This window comes from Salmo trutta, chromosome 10 (genome assembly GCF_901001165.1).
Source record: "Salmo trutta chromosome 10, fSalTru1.1, whole genome shotgun sequence".
Taxonomy (NCBI): domain Eukaryota; kingdom Metazoa; phylum Chordata; class Actinopteri; order Salmoniformes; family Salmonidae; genus Salmo; species Salmo trutta.
The window spans coordinates 23,470,505-23,490,993 of record NC_042966.1 but is presented as its reverse complement, the minus strand read 5'-3'; the positions used below and the strand labels follow the sequence as shown (position 1 = coordinate 23,490,993).

Below are 20,489 nucleotides of genomic sequence, written 5' to 3'. Positions count from 1 at the left end.
ACTCAGAAGCATGTATTAACGTTCTTGTGGAAGCTGGTTTTTAGTTCCACTGAGAGAAACTCAAGGGAAACCTGTATTTTCTCTATTAGTTGTGGAAGATAACATATAATTATTTCTGCTGGCCTGATCATGATGCAGGGTTCCCATTTCATATGATGAGCCTAGCATTATAACACAAGGACCTTTTGTAAGAGATGTGCAATAAAAATGTCAAGAATTAAATTTTTTCGTCAGATGTTTCCAGGGAGAAGCTGGGCAAATTGACACTCATGCACACACACACACACCTCATTCATGCACAAACACACGCCTATTCATCCCATGACAAATGTAATCCTTTCATTTCATTGTTATCCATATGTTTATTCATATATTTCATGAACTCGTTAATTCCTTTGTGTGTATGTAGGCGAGGAGGCTCTTGGAAAGCTCTCCTAAGAGTCATTCTGACTCTTCTCTGAAGGGGAGGAGACCTTCTGTCCTTCTGTCTGTCTGTCCATCCATGTACCGATTCCAGGGGCAGACTAGCCATGTCTGTCAGATAAATGCCAGATAGGCTGGTCCATATTTTGTTGCAAAATGATAATTATCTGTCTGATAATGGGAAAAAAATAGGCTTGTGTGGGGGTGTAACCGATGTGAAATGGCTAGCTAGTTTGCGGGGTGCGCGCTAATATCGTTTCAATCGGTGACGTCACTCGCTCTGCAAGGGCCGTGGCTTTTGTGGAGCGATGGGTAACGATGCTTCGAGGGTGGCTGTTGTTGATGTGTGCAGAGGGTCCCTGGTTCGGGGCGAGGAGAGGGACGAAAGCTATACTGTTACATTGGTGCCGTGACCTGGGTCACTGGTTGCTGCGGAAAAGGAGGAGGTCAAAAGGAGGATGAGTGTAACCGATGTGAAATGGCTAGCTAGTTTGCGGGGTGCGCGCTAATAGCATTTCAATTGGTGATGTCACTCGCTCTGAGACCTTGAAGTAGTTGTTCCCCTTGCTCTGCAAGGGCCGTGGCTTTTGTGGCGCGATGGGTAACGATGCTTCGTGGGTGTCAGTTGTTGATGTGTGCAGAGGGTCCCTGGTTCGAGACCAGGTAGGGGCGAGGAGAGGGACGGAAGCTATACTGTTTCAGGGGCTTTGAGAAAATATTTTTCAAGGAAAGAAATGGTCCGGTGTGTTAGAAATGCCAGGGCCAATTTCTAGTGCCAGTCCGCCCCTGACCCACTCCTTACAGGAGATATGACCCATGAGGGGCTGAGGATTAACACAGTGATTGCTGTAGGAGAGTCATGTTCAGTTGCGATGAGTTTCCGGCTCTTGGAGTTTTGAAGATGTAGACCAAGCCACTGCCAGACAGCCATTTCACTAATCTCAGTATTTAGTTGTTATTGTGTCTAGGGTTGCAAAATTCTGGGAACTTTCACTAAATTCCCCAGTATTCCCGAAATCCCAGTTGGATGATTCCCATAATCAGGAGGGAATAAGCAGGAAATCCGTAATCCTCCTAACCAGGATTTCTGGAAAACCAGGGAATTTATTGAAAGTTCCCGGAATTTTGCAACCCTAATTGTGTCATTTTTTTGTTGTGTTCTTTTTGTCAAAATGTCTTCTGCTATTGTTAGAAATTGCTTAGATATACTAAAGAATAAAATGGGTTGCTATGTAGGCTGAATATCTGTCCCTCAGTTTCATTTCATTCAAAAACATACAATGACGACAATGCCCCCTCTCTCTCTCTCTCTCTCTCTCTCTCTCTCTCTCTCTCTCTCTCTCTCTCTCTCTCTCTCTCTCTCTCTCTCTCTCTCTCTCTCTCTCTCTCTCTCTCTCTCTCTCTCTCTCTCTCTCTCTCTCTCTCTCTCTCTCTCTCTCTCTCTCTCTCTCTCTCTCTCTCTCTCTCTCTCTCTCTCTCTCTCTCTCTCTCTCTCTCTCTCTCTCTCTCTCTCTCTCTCTCTCTCTCTCTCTCTCTCTCTCTCTCCTCCTCACTTCATCCCCATCATTATGTTAACTATTAGCACCCAGCAGTAAGTACAGTACATGGGATATTTCTAGTTCCTTTTTTTCACACTCTCTCTCTCACCTCCCCCTCTCCAGCGTAAACCAATATCGCCTGGGCTGTATGTACTGTATACATCTGTCCCCTCAGGTGAAAAGGAAAGGAGAGTACAGGAGAGGAATGGAGCGGATAGGGACATTCTTTGAAAGTGTTTTTTGTAACAACATATTTGAGATTTGTAACTTATATTTTCAAAATTCAAAATACTTTTCTATAACATTATTTTTTTTTTTTTACAGTTCACAGTTTTGTGGCCTCCTTTCACCCTGCATTGGTGTCAGAAGTCTGATGGCATTATGGTGTGATAAGAGTGTCAGCTAAATGACCAAAATGTAAACGTAAATATGAACAATTACAAGGCACGCTGGGCATTATTCTATATCTGCCCCAAGACAAGGCCAATTGTTATTTTTAAAATGTACATTTACATTTTGGTCATATAGTAGAGGCTCTTCTCCAGAGTGACTGATTTTTATTTTTTAAACCTCACAATCTTAGCAATTAAACATTTTTTTTTGTTACCGTTACTGAGAATGTTGTTGTAGTTAAGGCCTCTACTTGCAAATGTATTTTGAAAATACAAAATACTTAAAATACCTGTATTTTATCTAGATACAATACTTAGTAAAAGTATCTATTATTTTACTTGAATCATTTGGCCTGTCAGGTATTTTGTATTTGTAACAAGATACTTTTAGATGTAGCTTTGCCCATCTCTGGTCATAACTTGGGACTGGAGTTTTTTTTCTGACCATGTCACCAAACCAGTAAAAACTCCAGGTCCTGGATAAAGCTATATCAATAAGGACAGAGAGTTTTTCCTGCTCTGACATTTCAGGTGCTTATAACTCTGAAATCCTTCCATATTTTTTGCTCTGATGAAAGGTTTAGTATAAGGCTACAGACTAAATCTTTTATTATTCAACAGACCGAATAATGTGGAAGGATTTCAGAGTTTTTCAAAGAGGCGAAGAAATGAAACGACGTGGTTGGAGTTGTTGATCAGACATCCGCCTGCCTTCAACACAGTCCTCGACGGTTCACCTGCGCTCTCCCTCTTTTTCTCTCTCCCTCCCTCATTTGAAATATCTTCCTCTCTCTCATGCTTTCTTTTCAGCTATGTCTGTCTGGAACTGAAGACATCTTGTGGCTTCTCATCTCTATCACAGGCAGACAGTATTTGTTGTTACTATTATTATATAACTTATATTGTGTCCATAATGTCTTTTAAGATTATACTACCTCAAAGAACGTGATATTCAAAGTCTGAGTGGCATTTCACTTAACAGCAAGTATTTGGCTATATTGAGCCCCTTGGCATTTGAAATGTAAATTTGTAATTCAGGTTGTGTCTAGAGACAGAGTTAACCCATACTTGGACATAATTCTCAGTCTAGGGCTGTTAGAATCAATATTTGATTTGATTGAATAGATTCCCATGTGTTTGTAAAATCTGCAAGCCAATCCTTTAAAGGGACAATCTTTAATTGAAAGAAAAACCAAGCTGTGTCCCTGCCTCTGTTTTGATAAAAGCTGAGGGATGGGCCCGGAGAAATGGAACCACTCAAATTCATAGACAGAGGTATGGATGCAAGTCATGACCATCCAATATATCACAATTATAGTTCTAAGCATTGTTTGAGGGGATTCAATGTGTGTTTACATTTACAAAACAAGCTTATATTTTGGGTTCTGAAGGGGTATGACAGTTGTAGGATCTTAATTTGAGCTAGTTTGCTAGAGTAGGAAATATAATCCTGCAGCAACAGGAAATGTAAATTATGTGGATTATAATTAATGGACATTTTTGTACGGGTTGACCCGTACAAAAAAGGGAAAATCAAGTCTTAAATTTCAGAGTGGAAGCCTTTTTAAACCTCAAGTACACTGCAAAGTTGCATTTCCATTTTTTTTTAATCAACGAAAGACTGATCAAATTTAGATCCTACATCTGTATAAGTTCTATATTTCAAGAATCATATATACATATACACAGTTTATATATAAACTTAGCAAGAAAAGAAATGTCCTCTCACTGTCAACTGCGTTTATTTTCAGCAAACTTAACATGTGTAAATAAATATTTGTATGAACATAACAAGATTCAACAACTGAGAGATAAACTGAACAAGTTCCACAGACATGTGACTAACAGAAATTGAATAATATGTCCCTGAACAAAGGGGGGGTCAAAAAAAAAGTAACAGTCAGTATCTGGTGTGGTCACCAGCTGCATTAAGTACTGCAGTGCATCTCCTCCTCATGGACTGCACCAGATTTGCCAGTTCTTGCTGTGAGATGTTACCCCACTCTTCCACCAAGGCACCTGCAAGTTCCCGGACATTTCTGGGGAGAATGGCCCTAGCCCTCACCCTCTGATCCAACAGGTTCCAGATGTGCTCAATGGGACTGAGATCCGGGCTCTTCGCTGGCCATGGCAGAACGCTGACATTCCTGTCTTGCAGGAAATCATGCACAGAACGAACAGTATGGCTGATGGCATTGTCATGCTGGAGGGTCAGGATGAGCCTGCAGGAAGGGTACCACACGAGGGAGGAGGATGTCTGCCCTGTAACGCACATCATTGATTGCCTGCAATGACAAAAAAGCTCAGTCCGATGATGCAGTGACACATGACGGACCCTCCACCTACAAATCGATCCCGCTCCAGAGTACAGGCCTCAGTGTAACGCTCATTCCTTCGACAAAAAACGCGAATCCGACAATCACCCCTGGTGAGACAAAACCGCGACTCGTCCGTGAAGAGCGCTTTTTTGCCAGTCTTGTCTGGTCCAGCAACGGTGGGTTTGTGCCCATAGGCGACGTTGTTGCCTGCCTTACAACAGGCCTACAAGCCCTCAGTCCAGACTCTCTTAGCCTATTGTGTACAGTCTGAGCACTGATGGAGGGATTGTGCGTTCCTGGTGTAATTCGGGCATTTGTTGCTGCCATCCTGGACCTGTCCCGCAGGTGTGATGTTCAGATGTACCGATCCTGTGCAGATGTTGTTACACGTGGTCTGCCATTGCGAGGACGATCAGCTGTCCATCCCGTCTCCCTGTAGCGAGGTCTTAGGCATCTCACAGTACGGATATTTCAATTTATTGCCCTGGCCACATCTGCAGTGCTCATGCCTCCTTGCAGCATGCCTAAGGCATGTTCACGCAGATGAGCAGGGACCCTGGGCATCTTTCTTTTGGTGTTTTTCAGAGTCAGTAGAAAGGCCTCTTTAGTGTCCTAAGTTTTCATAACTGTGACTTCAATTGCCTACCGTCTGTAAGCTGTTAGTGTCTTAACGACCATTCCACAGGTGCATGTTCATTAACTGTTTATGGTTCATTGAACAAGCATGGGAAACAGTGTTTAAACCCTTTACAATGAAGATCTGTGAAGTTATTTGGATTTTTCAGAATTATCTTTAAAAGACAGTGTCCTGAAAAATAATGTATATTTTTTGCTGAGTTTATATATATATATATATACAGTTGAAGTCGGAAGTTTACATACACCTTAGCCAAATACATTTTAACTCAGTTTTTCACAATTCCTGACATTTAATTCTAGTAAAAATTCCCTGTCTTAGGTCAGTTAGGATCACCACTTTATTTTAAGAATGTAAAATGTTAGAATAATAGTAGAGAGAACGATTTATTTCAGCTTTTATTTAGTTTGTCACATTCCCAGTGGGTCAGAAGTGTTTGGGTCGCCTTCCACAAGCTTCCCACAATAAATTGGGTGAATTTTGGCCCATTCCTCCTGACAGAGCTGGTGTAACTGAGTCAGGTTTGTAGGCCTCCTTGCTCGCACACGTTTTTTCAGTTCTGCCCACAAATTTTCCATAGGATTCAGGTCAGGGCTTTGTGATGGCCACTCCAATACCTTGACTTTGTTGTCCTTAAGCCAATTTGCCACAACTTTGGAAGTATGCTTGGGGTCAATGTCCATTTGGATGACCCATTTGCGACCAAGCTTTAACTTCCTAACTAATGTCTTGATATGTTGCTTCCAAATATACCCATATTTTTCCTGCCTCATGATGCCATCGGCTGCGTGGTCCCATGGTGTTTATACTTGTGTACTATTGTTTGTACAGATGAACGTGTTACCTTCAGGCGTTTGGAAATTGCTCCCAAGGATGAACCAGACTTGTGGAAGTCTACAATTTTTTTGCTGAGGTCTTGGCTGATTTATTTGGATTTTCCCATGATGTCAAGCAGAGGCACTGAGTTTGAAGGTAGGCCTTGAAATACATCCACAGGTACATCTCCAATTGACTCAAATGATGTCAATTAGCCTATCAGAATCTTCTAAAGCCATGACATCATTTTCTGGAATTTTCCAAGCTGTTTAAAGGCACAGTCAACTTAGTGTATGTAAACTTCTGTGAAATAATCTCCCTGTTAACAATTGTTGGAAAAATGACTTGTGTCATGCACAAAGTAGATGTCCTAACCGACTTGCCAAAACTATAGTTTGTTAACAAGAAATTTGTGGAGTGGTTGAAAAATGAGTTTTGATGACTCCAACCTGAGTGTATGTAAACTTCTGACTTCAACTGTATATATATACATACAGTACCAGTCAAAAGTTTGGACACACCTACTCATTACATATTTGTTCTTTATTTTTACTATTTTCTACATTGTAGAAAAATAGTGAAGACATCAACATGATGAAATAACACATATGGAATCACGTAGTAACCAAAAAAGTGGTAAACAAATCAAAATGTGTTTTATATATTTTATTCTTTAAAGTAGGCACCCTTTGCCTTGATGGCAGCTTTGCACACTCTTGGCATTCTCTCAACCGGCTTCACCTGGAATGCTTTTCCAACAGTCTTGAAGGAGTTGTTGGCTGCTTTTCCTTCCCTCTGCGGTCCAACTCGTCCCAAACCATCTCAATTGGGTTGAGGTCGGGGGATTGTGGAGGCCAGATCATCTGATGCAGCACTCCGTCACTCTCCTTCTTGGTCAAATAGCACTTACACAGCCTGGAGGTGTGTTGGGTCATTGCCCTGTTGAAAAACAAATGATAGTCCCACTAAGCGCAAACCAGATGGGATGACGTATCGCTGCAGAATACTGTGGTAGCCATGCTGGTTAAGTGTGCTTTGAATTCTAAATAAATCACTGACAGTTTCACCAGCAAATCACCCCCACACCATCACATCTCCTCCTCCATGCTTCACGGTGGGAAACACACATGCGGAGATCATCTGTTCACCTACTCAGCGTCTCACAAAGACACGGCGGTTGGAACCAAAAATCTCAAATTTGGACTCATCAGACCGAAGGACAGATTTCCACCTGTCTAATGCCCATTGCTCGTGTTTCTTGGCCAAAGCAAGTATTTTCTTCTTGTTGCCCTTCAGTAGTGGCAATTCGACCATGAAGGCCTGACTCACGCAGTCTCCTCTGAACAGTTGATGTTGAGATGTGTCTGTTACTTGAACTCACTGAAGCATTTATTTGAGGTGCAATTTCTGAGGCTGGGAACTCTAATGAACTTAACCTCTGTAGCAGAGGTAATTCTGGGTCTTCCTTTCCTGTGGTGGTCCTCCTGAGAGACAGTTTTATCATAGAGCTTGATGGTTTTTGCGACTGCACTTGAAGAAACTTTAAAAAATCTTGAAATTTTCCGGATTAACATAACTTCATGTCTTAAAGTAATAATGGACTGTTGTTTCTCTTTGCTTATTTGAGCTGTTCTTGCCATAAAATGGACTTGGTCTTTTACCAAATGGGGCTATCTTCTGTATACCTCCCCTACCTTGTCACAACACAACTGATGGGCTCAAACGCATTAAGAAGGAAAGAAATTCCACAAATTACCTTTTAACAAGGCACATCTGTTGATTGACATGCATTCCAGGTGACTAACTTATGGTTGAGATAATGCCAAGAGTGCGCAAAGCTGTCATCAAGGCAAAGGGTCTCTACTTTGAAGAATCTCAAATATAAAATATTAATTAGGGCCGATTTCAAGTTTTCATAACAATCGGTAATCTGCCTTTTTGGATGCCGATTATGGCCGATTACATTGCAACCCACGAGGAAACTGCGTGGCAGGCTGACCACCTGTTACGCGAGTGCAGTGTCTTAAGGACCTTGTGGCTGCAAGGAGCCAAGGTAAGTTGCTAGTTAGCATTAAACTTATCTTATAAAAAACAATCACTCTTAACATAATCACTAGTTAACTACACATGGTTGATGATATTACTAGGTTAACTAGCTTGTCCTGCGTTGCATATAATCAATGCGGTGTCTGTTAATTTGTTATCAAATCACAGCCTACTTCAACTTCGCCAAACGGGTGATGATTTAACAAGTGCATTCGCGAAAAAAGCACAATCGTTGCACAAATGTACGTAACCATGAACATCAATGCCTTTCTTAAAATCAATACACAGAAGTATATTTTTTTAAACCTGTATATTTAGATAAAATAAATGAATGTTAGAAGGAAATATTATCTAGGGAAATTGTGTCACTTCTCTTGCGTTCAGTGCAAGCAGAGTCAGCGTATATGGAACAGTTTGGGCCGCCTGACTCGTTCTTCCTAACAAAGATCGTAATTAATTTGTCCGAATTTTACATAATTATGACATACATTGCACAACCTTCAATGTTAACAGCAATATTTAGACTTAGGGATGCCATCCGTTAGATAAAATACGGAACGATTCCGTATTTCACTGAAAGAATAAACGTTTTGTTTTTGAAATGATAGTTTCCGGATTTTACCATATTAATGACCAAAGGCTTGTATTTCTGTGTTCATTATATTATAATTAAGTCTATGATTTGATATTTGATAGAGCAGTCTGACTGAGTGGTGGTAGGCTGCAGCAGGCTCGTAAGCATTCATTCAAACAGCACTTTCCTGCGTTTGCCAGCAGCTCTTAGCAATGCTTGAAGCACAGCGCTGTTTATGACTTCAAGCCTCTCAACTCCCGAGATTAGGCTGGCAATACTAAATTGCCTATAAGAACATCCAATAGTCAAAGGTATATGAAATATAAATGGTATAGAGAGAAATAGTCGATGCGTCCTAATTCCTATAATAACTATAACATAAAACTTCTTAACTGGGAATATTGAAGAACTGGGAATATTGAACCACCAGCTTTCATATGTTCTCATGTTCTGAACAAGGAACTTAAAGTTAGCTTTTTTACATGGCACATATTGCACTTTTACTTTCTTCTCCAACACTGTGTTATTGCATTATTTAAACCAAATTGAACATATTTCATTATTTATTTAAGACTAAATAGATTTTATTTATGTGTTATATTAAATTAAAATAAAAGTGTTCATTGTTCATTTAGTATTGTTGTAATTGTCATTATTACAAATATATATATAAATATCGGCCGATTAGTCGGTATCAGCTTTTTTTGGTCATCCAATAATCGGTATCAGTATCAGCGTTGAAAAATCATATTCGGTCAACCTCTACTGTGTGCGGCTGCTCGGCCATGGAAACCCATTTCATGAAGCTCCCGACAAACAGTTATTGTGCTGACATTGCTTCCAGAGGCTGTTTGGAACTCAGTAGTGAGTGTTGCAACTGAAGACAGACGATTTTTACGTGCTACGCTCTTCAGCACTCAGCGGTCCCATTATGTGAACTTGTGTGGCCTACCACTTCACGGCTGAGGCGTTGTTGCTCCTAGATGCTTCCACTTCACAATAACAGAACCTACAGTTCACTGGGGCAGATCTAGCAGGGCAGAAATTTGACGAACTGACTTGTTGGAAAGGTGGCATCCTATGACGATGCCACGTTGAAAGTCACTCAGCTCTTCAATAAGGACATTATACTGCCAATGTTTGTCATTGGAGATTGCATGGCTGTGTGCTCGATTTTATACACCTGTCAGTAATGGGTGTGGTTGGAATAGTCGAATCCACTAATTTGAATGAGTGTCCACATACTTTTGTATATACAGGGCACATATCATTCATTTATAAGTCCAGAAATTGATGTAGCAACTGCAGATTGCTGCTTTAAATGGCAAAGAACCTGTGGTAAGCCATAGTCCATTATTTTACATGTCTGGATACTCTAAATATGAATCTACATTTTCATTAGTGCAATTCAGAAAGCATTTCAAAATTGGACCCAAAAAGCACCAATCACATTACATTAAAATACAAAACTGTTCGCCGCCAGTAGTAACTTGGCCTTAAGAAAAAACACAGAAAAAACCAACAGCCTTTCCTGCACGAACACTTGTCTGTTCTTACTAGCTCTGACTTTGCTCATAGCAGCGTTATTGAGGCAAGTTTTAATTATGACTGTGATACGTGGTTGTTACCTAGCTAGCTACCTTAAGATGAATGCACTAACTGTAAGTCGCTCAGTTGGTAAAGCATGGCACTTGCAATGTCAGGGTTGTGGGTTTGTTTCCCAAGGGGGACCAGATTGAAAAAGTATGAAAATGCACTCACTGCTGTAAGTCACTCCGGATAAGAGCGTCTGTAAAAAGTTCATCTATAAAAGCGTCTGCTAAATGTCTGAAATGTACATTTCAACCCAATCACTATAACATCATCAGTCTGTTCTGGTGAGGTGTGTGTGTGTGGTCATGTGTGTTATTATACTGAACAAAAATATAAGCGCAACATGCAACAATTGTATAGATTTTACTGAGTTACAGTTAATCAGTTAATTGAAATCAATTCATTAGGCTGGATTTCACATGACTGGGAATACAGATATGCATCTGTTGGTCACAGATACCTTAACAAACCAATCAGTATCTGGTCTGACCACCATTTGCATCATGCAGTGCGACACACTTCTTCACATAGAGTTGATCAGGCTGTTGATTGTGGCCTGTGAAATGTTGTCCCACTCCTCTTCAATGGTTGTATGAAGTTGCTGGATATTGATGGGAACCGGAGCACGCTGTCGTACACGACGATCCAGAGCATCCAAAAATGCTCAATGGGTGACATGTCTGGTGAGTATGCAGGCCATGGAAGAACTGGGACATTTTCAGCTTCCAGGAATTGTGTACAGATCCTTGTGACATGGGACCGTCCATTATCATGTTGAAACATGAGGTGATGGCTGCGGATGAATGGCACGACAATAGGCCTCAGGATTTTGTCAAGGTATCTCTGTGCATTCAAATTGCCATTGTTAAAATGCAATTGTGTTCGTTGTCCCTAGTTTATGCCTGCCCATACCATAACCCCACCGCCACCATGGAGCACTCTGTTCACAACATTGACATGAGCAAACCGCTCGCCCACATGACGCCATACACATGTCTGTGGTTGTGAGGCCGGTTGGACATCTGACAAATTCTCTAAAACGACGTTGGAAGCGGCTTGTGGTAGAGAAATGAACATTAAATTCTCTGGCAACAGCTCTGGTGGACATTCCTGCAGTCAGCATGCCAATTGCACGCTCCCTCAAAACTTGAGACAGCTGTGGCATTGTGTTGTTTGACAAAACTGCACATTTTAGAGTGGCCTTTAATTGTCCTCAGCACATGGTGCACCTGTGCAATGATCACGCTTAATCAGCTTCTTGATATGTGACACCTGTCAGGTGGATGTCTTATCTTGGCAAAGGAGAAATGCTCACTAACAGGGATGTAAACAAATTTGTGCACAACATTTGAGAGGAATAAGCTTTTTGTGCGTATGGAACATTCCTGTGATCTTTTATTTCAGCTCATGAAACATGGGACCAACCACATGTTGCGTTTATATTTTTGATCAGTGTAGTAACACCTCACCAGAACAGGCTGATGATGTCACAACGAGTGGGTTGACATACAGTACACACAGGGATTAAGGCTAGGTCACTAATGGTGAGTTCTATTGTGTTATTCTGACCCTCTCACATTGGCTGTCTCGGGTCAGGTCCTTTGTCATGCTAGAGTGGCATTTTTATTAACCGTTCACCCACTGAAGTTGTTTTTCATTGAACAGGAATAGCCATTACAAATGCTCAAGTACAGTTCAAGCACAGGTAGTTCATTGGCCACTTGATATTCCGCTGTGTTGTGCATTTTTTATGATTATTATCGTGTTCTGAATGTAATGGTTGCTAAGAGAGATCATGCTATCATATTTTAAATAAACATTTGTAGGACAGTTTTGAATCTGTAGAGTGCCTACATGATCCAAAACAGATAAGCCTATAGTCTATATGTTGTAGGCTAACTATATAGACGGTAGGTTGTTTAGCCTATAGTCTATATGTTGTAGGCTAACTATATAGACGGTAGGTTGTTTAGCCTATAGTCTATATGTTGTAGGCTAACTATATAGACGGTAGGTTGTTTAGCCTATAGTCTATATGTTGTAGGCTAACTATATAGACGGTAGGTTGTTTAGCCTATAGTCTATATGTTGTAGGTTAACTATATAGACGGTAGGTTGTTTAGCCTATAGTCTATATGTTGTAGGCTAACTATATAGACGGTAGGTTGTTTAGCCTATAGTCTATATGTTGTAGGCTAACTATATAGACGGTAGGTTGTTTAGCCTATAGTCTATATGTTGTAGGCTAACTATATAGACGGTAGGTTGTTTAGCCTATAGTCTATATGTTGTAGGCTAACTATATAGACGGTAGGTTGTTTAGCCTATAGTCTATATGTTGTAGGCTAACTATATAGACGGTAGGTTGTTTAGCCTATAGTCTATATGTTGTAGGCTAACTATATAGACGGTAGGTTGTTTAGCCTATAGTCTATATGTTGTAGGCTAACTATATAGACGGTAGGTTGTTTAGCCTATAGTCTATATGTTGTAGGCTAACTATATAGACGGTAGGTTGTTTAGCAACAAAACCAATGTGTGTGCAACTTTGGGACAAAACTGTCAACTCCAAAGGATTATTGACAATGTGAACTATATTTAGTCTCCAAATGTTCATTGAAAACATAAATATATTTACACAATAAGCACTTGTCTCTCAAATACAACCTTACAGGTGTTGGTTACAGGTGTTGGTTACAGGTGTTGGTGAATTTTTTTGCCACATTAGCATAGACATGACATAAGTAAAAACATCTTATAACAAAACATGGTTTCAAGAACAAGATACACCCCACATGGCAGCTTCTTGTCATTGTTGCTAGCTATCTGACCATTCAGAATCACAACACATGGCCTTCTGCCCCATCCATACATGTGCATATAAGTAAATGGCCCAGTGCACATCATTTTTGTAACGTTGTCAGCCAACCCGTCTATGGGACAAGGCCCAGGTAAAATGGAGACTCAATATAATCTTTGGTAACAATTGTGTGTCTATCAAATTGCGCCCGAAGATCTGATTTCAGGGCCTTGGAGAGACACCGCAACTGAGTGTAAGAAAAGCGCTAAATTAGACTTCAGCTCCACCACTGGTGAAGAGCGTCACACAAAGTGGACCCCTGTGGATTCTAAACGAGTTGACTGACAAGTCTTTACATGGCCCCAGTTGCATTTGCATATAATACAATTATTATTCTATGCTTACAGTCATGAAAGATTAAATTGCATTGAATTGCATTAATCAGAACCTTTAGGGCAGGGTGCTGCTAGTGACATTTAAATGTCAAGAAGAAAGGAGACTAGAGGAAGATTGGCGTTCTTTAACAAGTTTTCATGTCAAGTGCACAAGTAGTGAAATGCCTTTCATGCAAGCTCTAAAGCCAATAATGCAGTAAGCAATATCAATGTAGTACTAAAAATAACATAAGGTAGAACAAAAAACAGAAGAGGAATTAAAATAAAAAATAAGAAAAACAGGAGAAAGTAAGAAGCTGTATAGAGGGTCAGTTCCAGGGTCAGTTCCAATACCATATTTACAATGTGCAGGGATATAGGTAGATATGTATAGGGGAAAGGCATTAGGATGTATGATAAACAGAGTAGCAGCAGCGAAAATGAAGACTGTATGTGAGTGTGTGTGCATGTTATGTGTGTGTTGGAGTGTCAGTGTGCGTGAGTCATGTGAGTGTGCATGATTGAATCTGTTGGGGCTGTATGCAAATCGGAGTGGGTCTAGGGTGACTGTGAGGATGGAGTTGAGGTGTGCAATAGCCAGCTTTTCAAAGCACTTCATGATTACAGATGTGAGTGCTACAGGGTGGTAGTCATGAAGCCTTAGAGTTCTTCGGAACAGGAATAATGGTATTCATTTTAAAACACGTGGAGATGACAGACTAGGACAAGGTTGAAAATACCTGCCAGCTGATCTGTGTATGCTCCGAAAAGGTGACATGGCACTGACTGACAGAGCAAGGTTTGGGCATGAGGAGAACACAGTCTCCCGCTAACATAATCTCTAGACACTTAAATAAGGAGAGAGAGAGAGAGAGAGAGAGAGAGAGAGAGGAGAGAGAGAGGAGAGGAGAGAGAGAGAGAGAGAGAGAGAGAGGAGAGAGAGAGAGAGAGAGATGAGAGAGAGGAGAGAGAGAGAGAGAGAGAGAGAGAGAGCGAGAGAGAGAGAGAGATGCAACCCCATCCATTAATTTGGAGCTAGGGTGATATTAATTTCTGGCTACGTTCCATTCCAGAAACCTTCCACCTCTCATCTGCCCTCTTCCACCCACTTTCAGTTCACTGATCAGATTCAGTAGCTTAATAATATGTAAGATCAATTGATCCAGTCAAAATATTTAGCTGTCATCTATCCATTCCTGTCAGATATAGGAGAGGGAACGAGGACAAAGAGGAGGCCAGGTATGAGTACGAGCGCGAGATAGTGCAGCTCCTGCCTCCTCTAGTCACACAGATAAATATGGCATTGGGCAGGGTCCGAGTGAACATACTGCGCGCGCTCCAGCCGAGTTATATCGAGGAGGACCGCATTTCGGTGGCGAAATGTGTATACTGTTTCAGTTAAATGCCTGGGTATTGGATTATTATGATCTCTTTCGGCAAGGCGACAACTAACTCTAGGTGTATGGGTGAAATCCCAATCTCATAACTAGAACAGGGGCGGAGCGCAGAGCATCTCTCTGGGTCTCACCTGTATGCGTGTCTGAATTGGACACTCCACACAGCGCAAACGATGTGAGTACAAGCGGGAGATGAATCTAACCAATATTTACTCCAATTTTGGACATTCATTTTCAACGAATCTTTCATTTTTGGGACCTCAACATGAGCACAACAACTGGAGTTTACAGGAGGATACCAACCCCTACCCGGACTTGTTCTTATTTTCGGGACACGAACCGAGCACCATCGTGTTGGTGGTTATGTACTCCCTGTCCTTCCTCACGGGGCTCGGAGGGAACATCATGGCTCTCCTGGTCCTCACCCGAAAGAGGACGGGTCTGGCGGGGGTGTCGGCGACCCGCAGACTGCTGGTGAACTTGGCGGTGTGTGACATGATGGTGGTGTGTGTGTGCATGCCAGTTAACCTGGGACTCCAGGTCTACAACGCCTGGGTGTTCGGGGAGTTTCTGTGCCGCACGGTGCCGTTCGTTCAAGCGGTATCGGTGTCTGCGAGCGTCCTGAGCCTGGCTGTGATCAGTCTGAACCGCTACTACAGCGTGCACAATCCTCTCCACGCCCGTTTTTTTTTTACCGGGCGGCGGATACTGTGTATGATCTGTGTGGTGTGGAGCGTGTCGTCTGGGCTGTGCATACCGCTCCTCTTCATGAACACCACCCAGACTCTGTCGCTGCTGGACATCACTGTCACTGTGTGCGTGGAGAGCTGGAACGAAGTCAAACTGAAACAGAGATATAGCTTCCTGCTCTTTTGCTCTCTCTACGGCTTTCCGGTGTTGTTTAACCTGGTTATAAGCGTGCTGACCGGCTGGAAGCTGTGGGGCACCGACGACAAACGGACGCAAGATTCAAATACATTTGGCGTTAAGCTATCACTGTCCCGCCTCAAAGTGCGTAAAAGGATAGCCAAGATGGTGCTGTCACTAGTTGTGCTGTTCACACTGTCCTGGCTACCTCTGTATGTAGTGGACATATGGTTAGACTTGAACATGACTGCGTCTTTAAAGAATGAGGATGATGTGAACCAGGTCAACCACGAGTGGATTCTTCACGGGAGACCATTTGCGCTATGGCTGGGTCTGACCAACTCCGCTCTCAACCCGCTCTGTTATTGTTTCGTGGGGAACCTGCACAGGTCTGCGAAACGGTTCCGGAAAAGCTACCGACTGAAACTGTCGTCAGTGTTCAGTCTGTTGCCACAGCAGTCCTCCATGCCTATGGGCAGCATCTCAGTGCCCAAAGTCGTGCCATATAGCAGGGCGCAATCGGTGAATCGAAGCGCAGAGATGAGCGCATCGAGCAAGTACGCCAATTTAGGCGACAAACTAACCAAGAGCAAGAGCCTGTCCTCTGTGACAGCGTGTGAGACTGTTTTCGACTGATTGACAGACAACTACCTGGTTACAGGGTGAAGGTCATAGTTATTTCTCCAATTTAGTCTTCCCTGTGGCTCAGTTGGTAGAGCATGGTGTTTGCAACGCCAGCATGGTGTGTGCATCGCCAGGGTTGTGGGTTCGATTCCCACGGGGGGCCAGTACAAACAAAAAAATGCATGAAATGTATGCATTCACTACTGTAAGTCTCTCTGGATAAGAGCGTCTGCTAAATGACTTAAATGTAATGGACTGGAAAGCGTTCATCCTACAGTTGAAAATGACATATTCTGCGTAAATCTGTCACTTTTTCAACGCAACCTCCAATGCAAATGGAGATATTTGCCATAAATGCAAGGAACAGATTAGAGTGTTGCTCTTTTAATTATGAAGTGTGGTGTTGTCTGTATTATGGAGTGTGTTGCTGCTTTAAAAACGGCCCATGATTCTAGGATTGTTGAAGAATCAAACGGTCAGTGTAAATGATGAGCATGAGGTCCTATAGCTAATGATCTTTTGGGACTTGGCTTCACTGAATCCAATTTCAAACACGCTATTTGATGTTGTTTTCATGTGTACAAAATAATGTGCATCTCAGTCGATTGTGCATAATAGACTAGTTGTCTTTATATAGTGATCCAAAATGATTAATGTATACAATGTATAGACCCTGTTTAAATACTCGAATATATATAATTTACCATCAAGTCCTATGAATTAGTAATTCTGTAGTTATTCGTCCAAGTCCATTCAAATTGCTTCCATAATTGTTAAATTAGACAATTGTAGGACCATCATATTTTATATTCCTAGTTATTATTCCAAGTCCATTTAAATTGCCTCCATAGATGGTATAGATTGATATCTCCATTCATCCTTTCTCTGGCAAGGCTGTGACGCATGTCTTTTGGCAGACAGATCGCTCCCTGCTGACTGGCACCATTATGAGTCGAGTTGGCTCCTTGGCAGGGTGGGATGGGGCCCCGCTGGTGGCCGGGACACGGAGCCTGATTTCCAGATTAAAAAATGGTACTGCTGAGACGGCCCGAACCCTGATCTGTGGTCACCTACTGCTGCCCTCCACCAATCATGCTGAAGCATAAATAGAGGAGCCCTGGCACCAAAATCAATCTCCTGCCATCTGCAGTTACTGAGGCCTGACGTATCTCCACACAACATGGAAGATCCCTGGATATATTGTAAAAGTTTTACTTAAAAGCCATTTTGGTTATTTGAAGGTTGACGGATACACTTATAGCCCGTCCGCCGCATTATGGTGGCCCCAACCTCCTGTGAATTACTGATGGTCTGTAATGGTTTTGACAGAGACATGAGAGAGAGAAGGGAGCTTAGATTACATTAACGAAGGCTTTCTTCACGGACTTTCACAACCCTTCAAGCTTCTCTACCTCGGTGTTTCTGTAAGGCTTTGATCACTGCAAGATAGTTTAGCCAAGTGGGTATTTTAGTGCATGTGAGATATACCAGCGTTCCTTTGAGAATTGGATTCATATAAAAAATTTTTATCGGTAACCATTCCACATGTTGCCAAAATAAAATACGCTAGACAAGGTGGGATCTTTTTGTGTCGGTAAAATAACTATGCGAGAAATGTCGGTGGAAACGCTTTTATGCGCAAATATTGATATTATAACCATAATATCCAAGTAAACTTGGAATCATGCGATGACATGTTGTGTGGTCCTCCCACTACGACTCGGGAAACCATACAGTTTATTAGGCTACAGATGCAATAATTTATGATGAACTTCACAGGGTGGTGAAAGTGCAAGGTTGATGTTCCTTTCCAATAAATATCGAGGGTCTTATTCTGGGGACATGATAATCGATGCTTGGCTGCCATTTAACAAAATAATAATATAATAATCTTATCATGTAGGCCAGGGTTTCTCAAACTCGGTCCTTGGGACCCCAAGGCGTGCACGTTTTGGTTTTTGCCCTAGAACTACACAGCTGATTCAAATAATCAACTAATCATCAAGTTTTGATTATTTGAATGTGCTGTGTAGTGTTAGGGAAAACCCCAAAAGGTGCACCCTTTGGGGTCCCGAGTTTGGGAAACGCTGATGTAGGCTATAGAGTACCACAGTATGAGTCATAATACCCATAAAACCTAGCAGTCACACAAGGAAATGGTTCCATTCATTCTTCCCATAGGGAATTTCAGAAACACTTCAAATAAGGGCTGTGTTTCGTGTAGGCTTATCCTGGCGTGCTGTTTTGATAACAGTGTAAATCTATAGGACAAGGTTACTTTTATCAAAATATTTGCCCCCCCCCCCCCCGAAATGAAATTCTAATTAGCTGCTAATGTGGCTATCATAAAGAACTACAAATGCCATTATGATCTGGATGAGACTGCCGAATCAAGGCAAAGGGAAGAATACATTTATGAATGAATAAATTGGCAAAATGTACTTCCTGCTGAAAGGTGATGTTATCTCCCAGTGTCTGTTAGAAAGCAGACTGAACTAGGTTTCTGCTAGGATTTTGCCTGAGCTTATAGATGTATTCCGTTTATTTTTACCCTATAAACTCCCTAGTCCTTGCCGATGACAAGCATACCCATAATGATGCAGCCACCACCATGCTTGCAAATATGAAGAGTGGTGCTCAGTGATGTGTTGGATTTGAGCAGTTTCTCTGAGCGGTTTCCTTACTCTCTGCCAACTGAGTTAGGAAGGACGCTTGTATCTTTGTAGTGACTGTGTGTATTGATACAAAGTGTAATTAATAACTTCACCATGCTCAAAGAGATATTCAATGGCAGCTTTTTTTTCACCAATCTACCTGTGGTTGAATCTGTGTTTGAAATTCACTGCTCAACTGAGGGACCTTACAGATAATTATACTTTATGTGCGGGCACAGAGATGAGGTAGTCATTCAAAAATAATGTTGCACAGAGTGAGTTGAATACTTATTGACTCAAGAAATGTAAACTTTAAATGTTTTATTAATATGTAAAATGTTCTAAAAACATAATACCATTTTGACATTATGGGGGATTGTGTGTTGGCCAGTGACACAATCTCAATTTAATACATTTTAAATTCAAAACAAAAGAAAATGTGGAAAAAGTAAAGGGGTGTGAATACTTTCTGAAGTAAGTGATGACTAATCCCTAGAGGTACCGCTATTAAAATGTTTTCTGACGTTAATGGGACTTCCTGGATAAATAAAGGTTACATAAAAAAATACAAATAAAGGCTTTCGACAACCACATTAATATTTAGACCTTTCCCCTGCGGAAGGACTTAAATTTAACCATGATTATGATACATTTCTGAAGATAGGCAGTAATATGGATCTGACCCTGCAAAAGGATCCGTGGTTTGGAAAGAAAATGACATATCCCAAACAAATCAATACAATAAAGTCCTGGGAGGAAATAAGCATAGAATAGCATTTCTAAACATTTTATGGGCCAGTGGTCGTTCTAGATAGGTCAATAGCTCAGTCCCCTAGATGTTTTATGACGACTCTGCAGTCATTTGTGGAAGAAACAGATCAGTTAAGAGGGACAGGTAGAGGGAGAGATCCTTCTGTACTTTAGCTATTTGTACACCATTACAACACTGTATATAGACATATGACATTTGAAATGTCTTTATTCTTTTGGAACTTCTGTGAGTGTAATGTTTACTGTTAATTGTTTATTTCACTTTTTATTTATTATCTACTTCACTTGCTTTGGCAATGTTAACATGTTTCCAATGCCAATAAATCCCTTAAACTGGAATTGAATTGACTAGAAGACATACAAATATAGAGGAAAGATGGGCGGCACAGAGAAGGGAGGGTTTGAGAAAGACCAGTGAGTACAGACAGACAGATCAACCTCCCCCACACATATATAATTGCTTTCAATACGCTGCATTCAGTATTTTATTTTTAATGGTAACTTAGTCATTTCCCAACAAGTCCAACTAATTGTTTCCTATCTGTTATGAATTCTGTATATAAGTGGGGCACAGCACTCCCTGGCTGTGTACCACATGGGTCGCTCCTGCCAGGCTATACAAATAAACCTGTTATTACAGTTCAATAGCAATGAACGACGTTGAC

The 20,489-nt window shown here is 41.4% G+C and overlaps 1 protein-coding gene across 1 annotated transcript; it reads left to right on the top strand.

Annotated features, from left to right (window-relative positions):
• The first annotated feature begins 15,271 nt into the window (after positions 1-15,271).
• Positions 15,272-16,411, top strand: LOC115200814 (gastrin/cholecystokinin type B receptor). Its single transcript, XM_029763943.1, has one exon. The coding sequence runs from the start codon at positions 15,272-15,274 to the stop codon at positions 16,409-16,411; it is 1,140 nt and encodes a 379-aa protein (XP_029619803.1).
• Positions 16,412-20,489: the final 4,078 nt, after the last annotated feature.

Coding starts and splice junctions, on each gene's coding strand:
- LOC115200814 (XM_029763943.1), top strand. CDS start 15,272: ATGTACTCCCTGTCCTTCCTCACGGGGCTCGGAGGGAACATCATGGCT.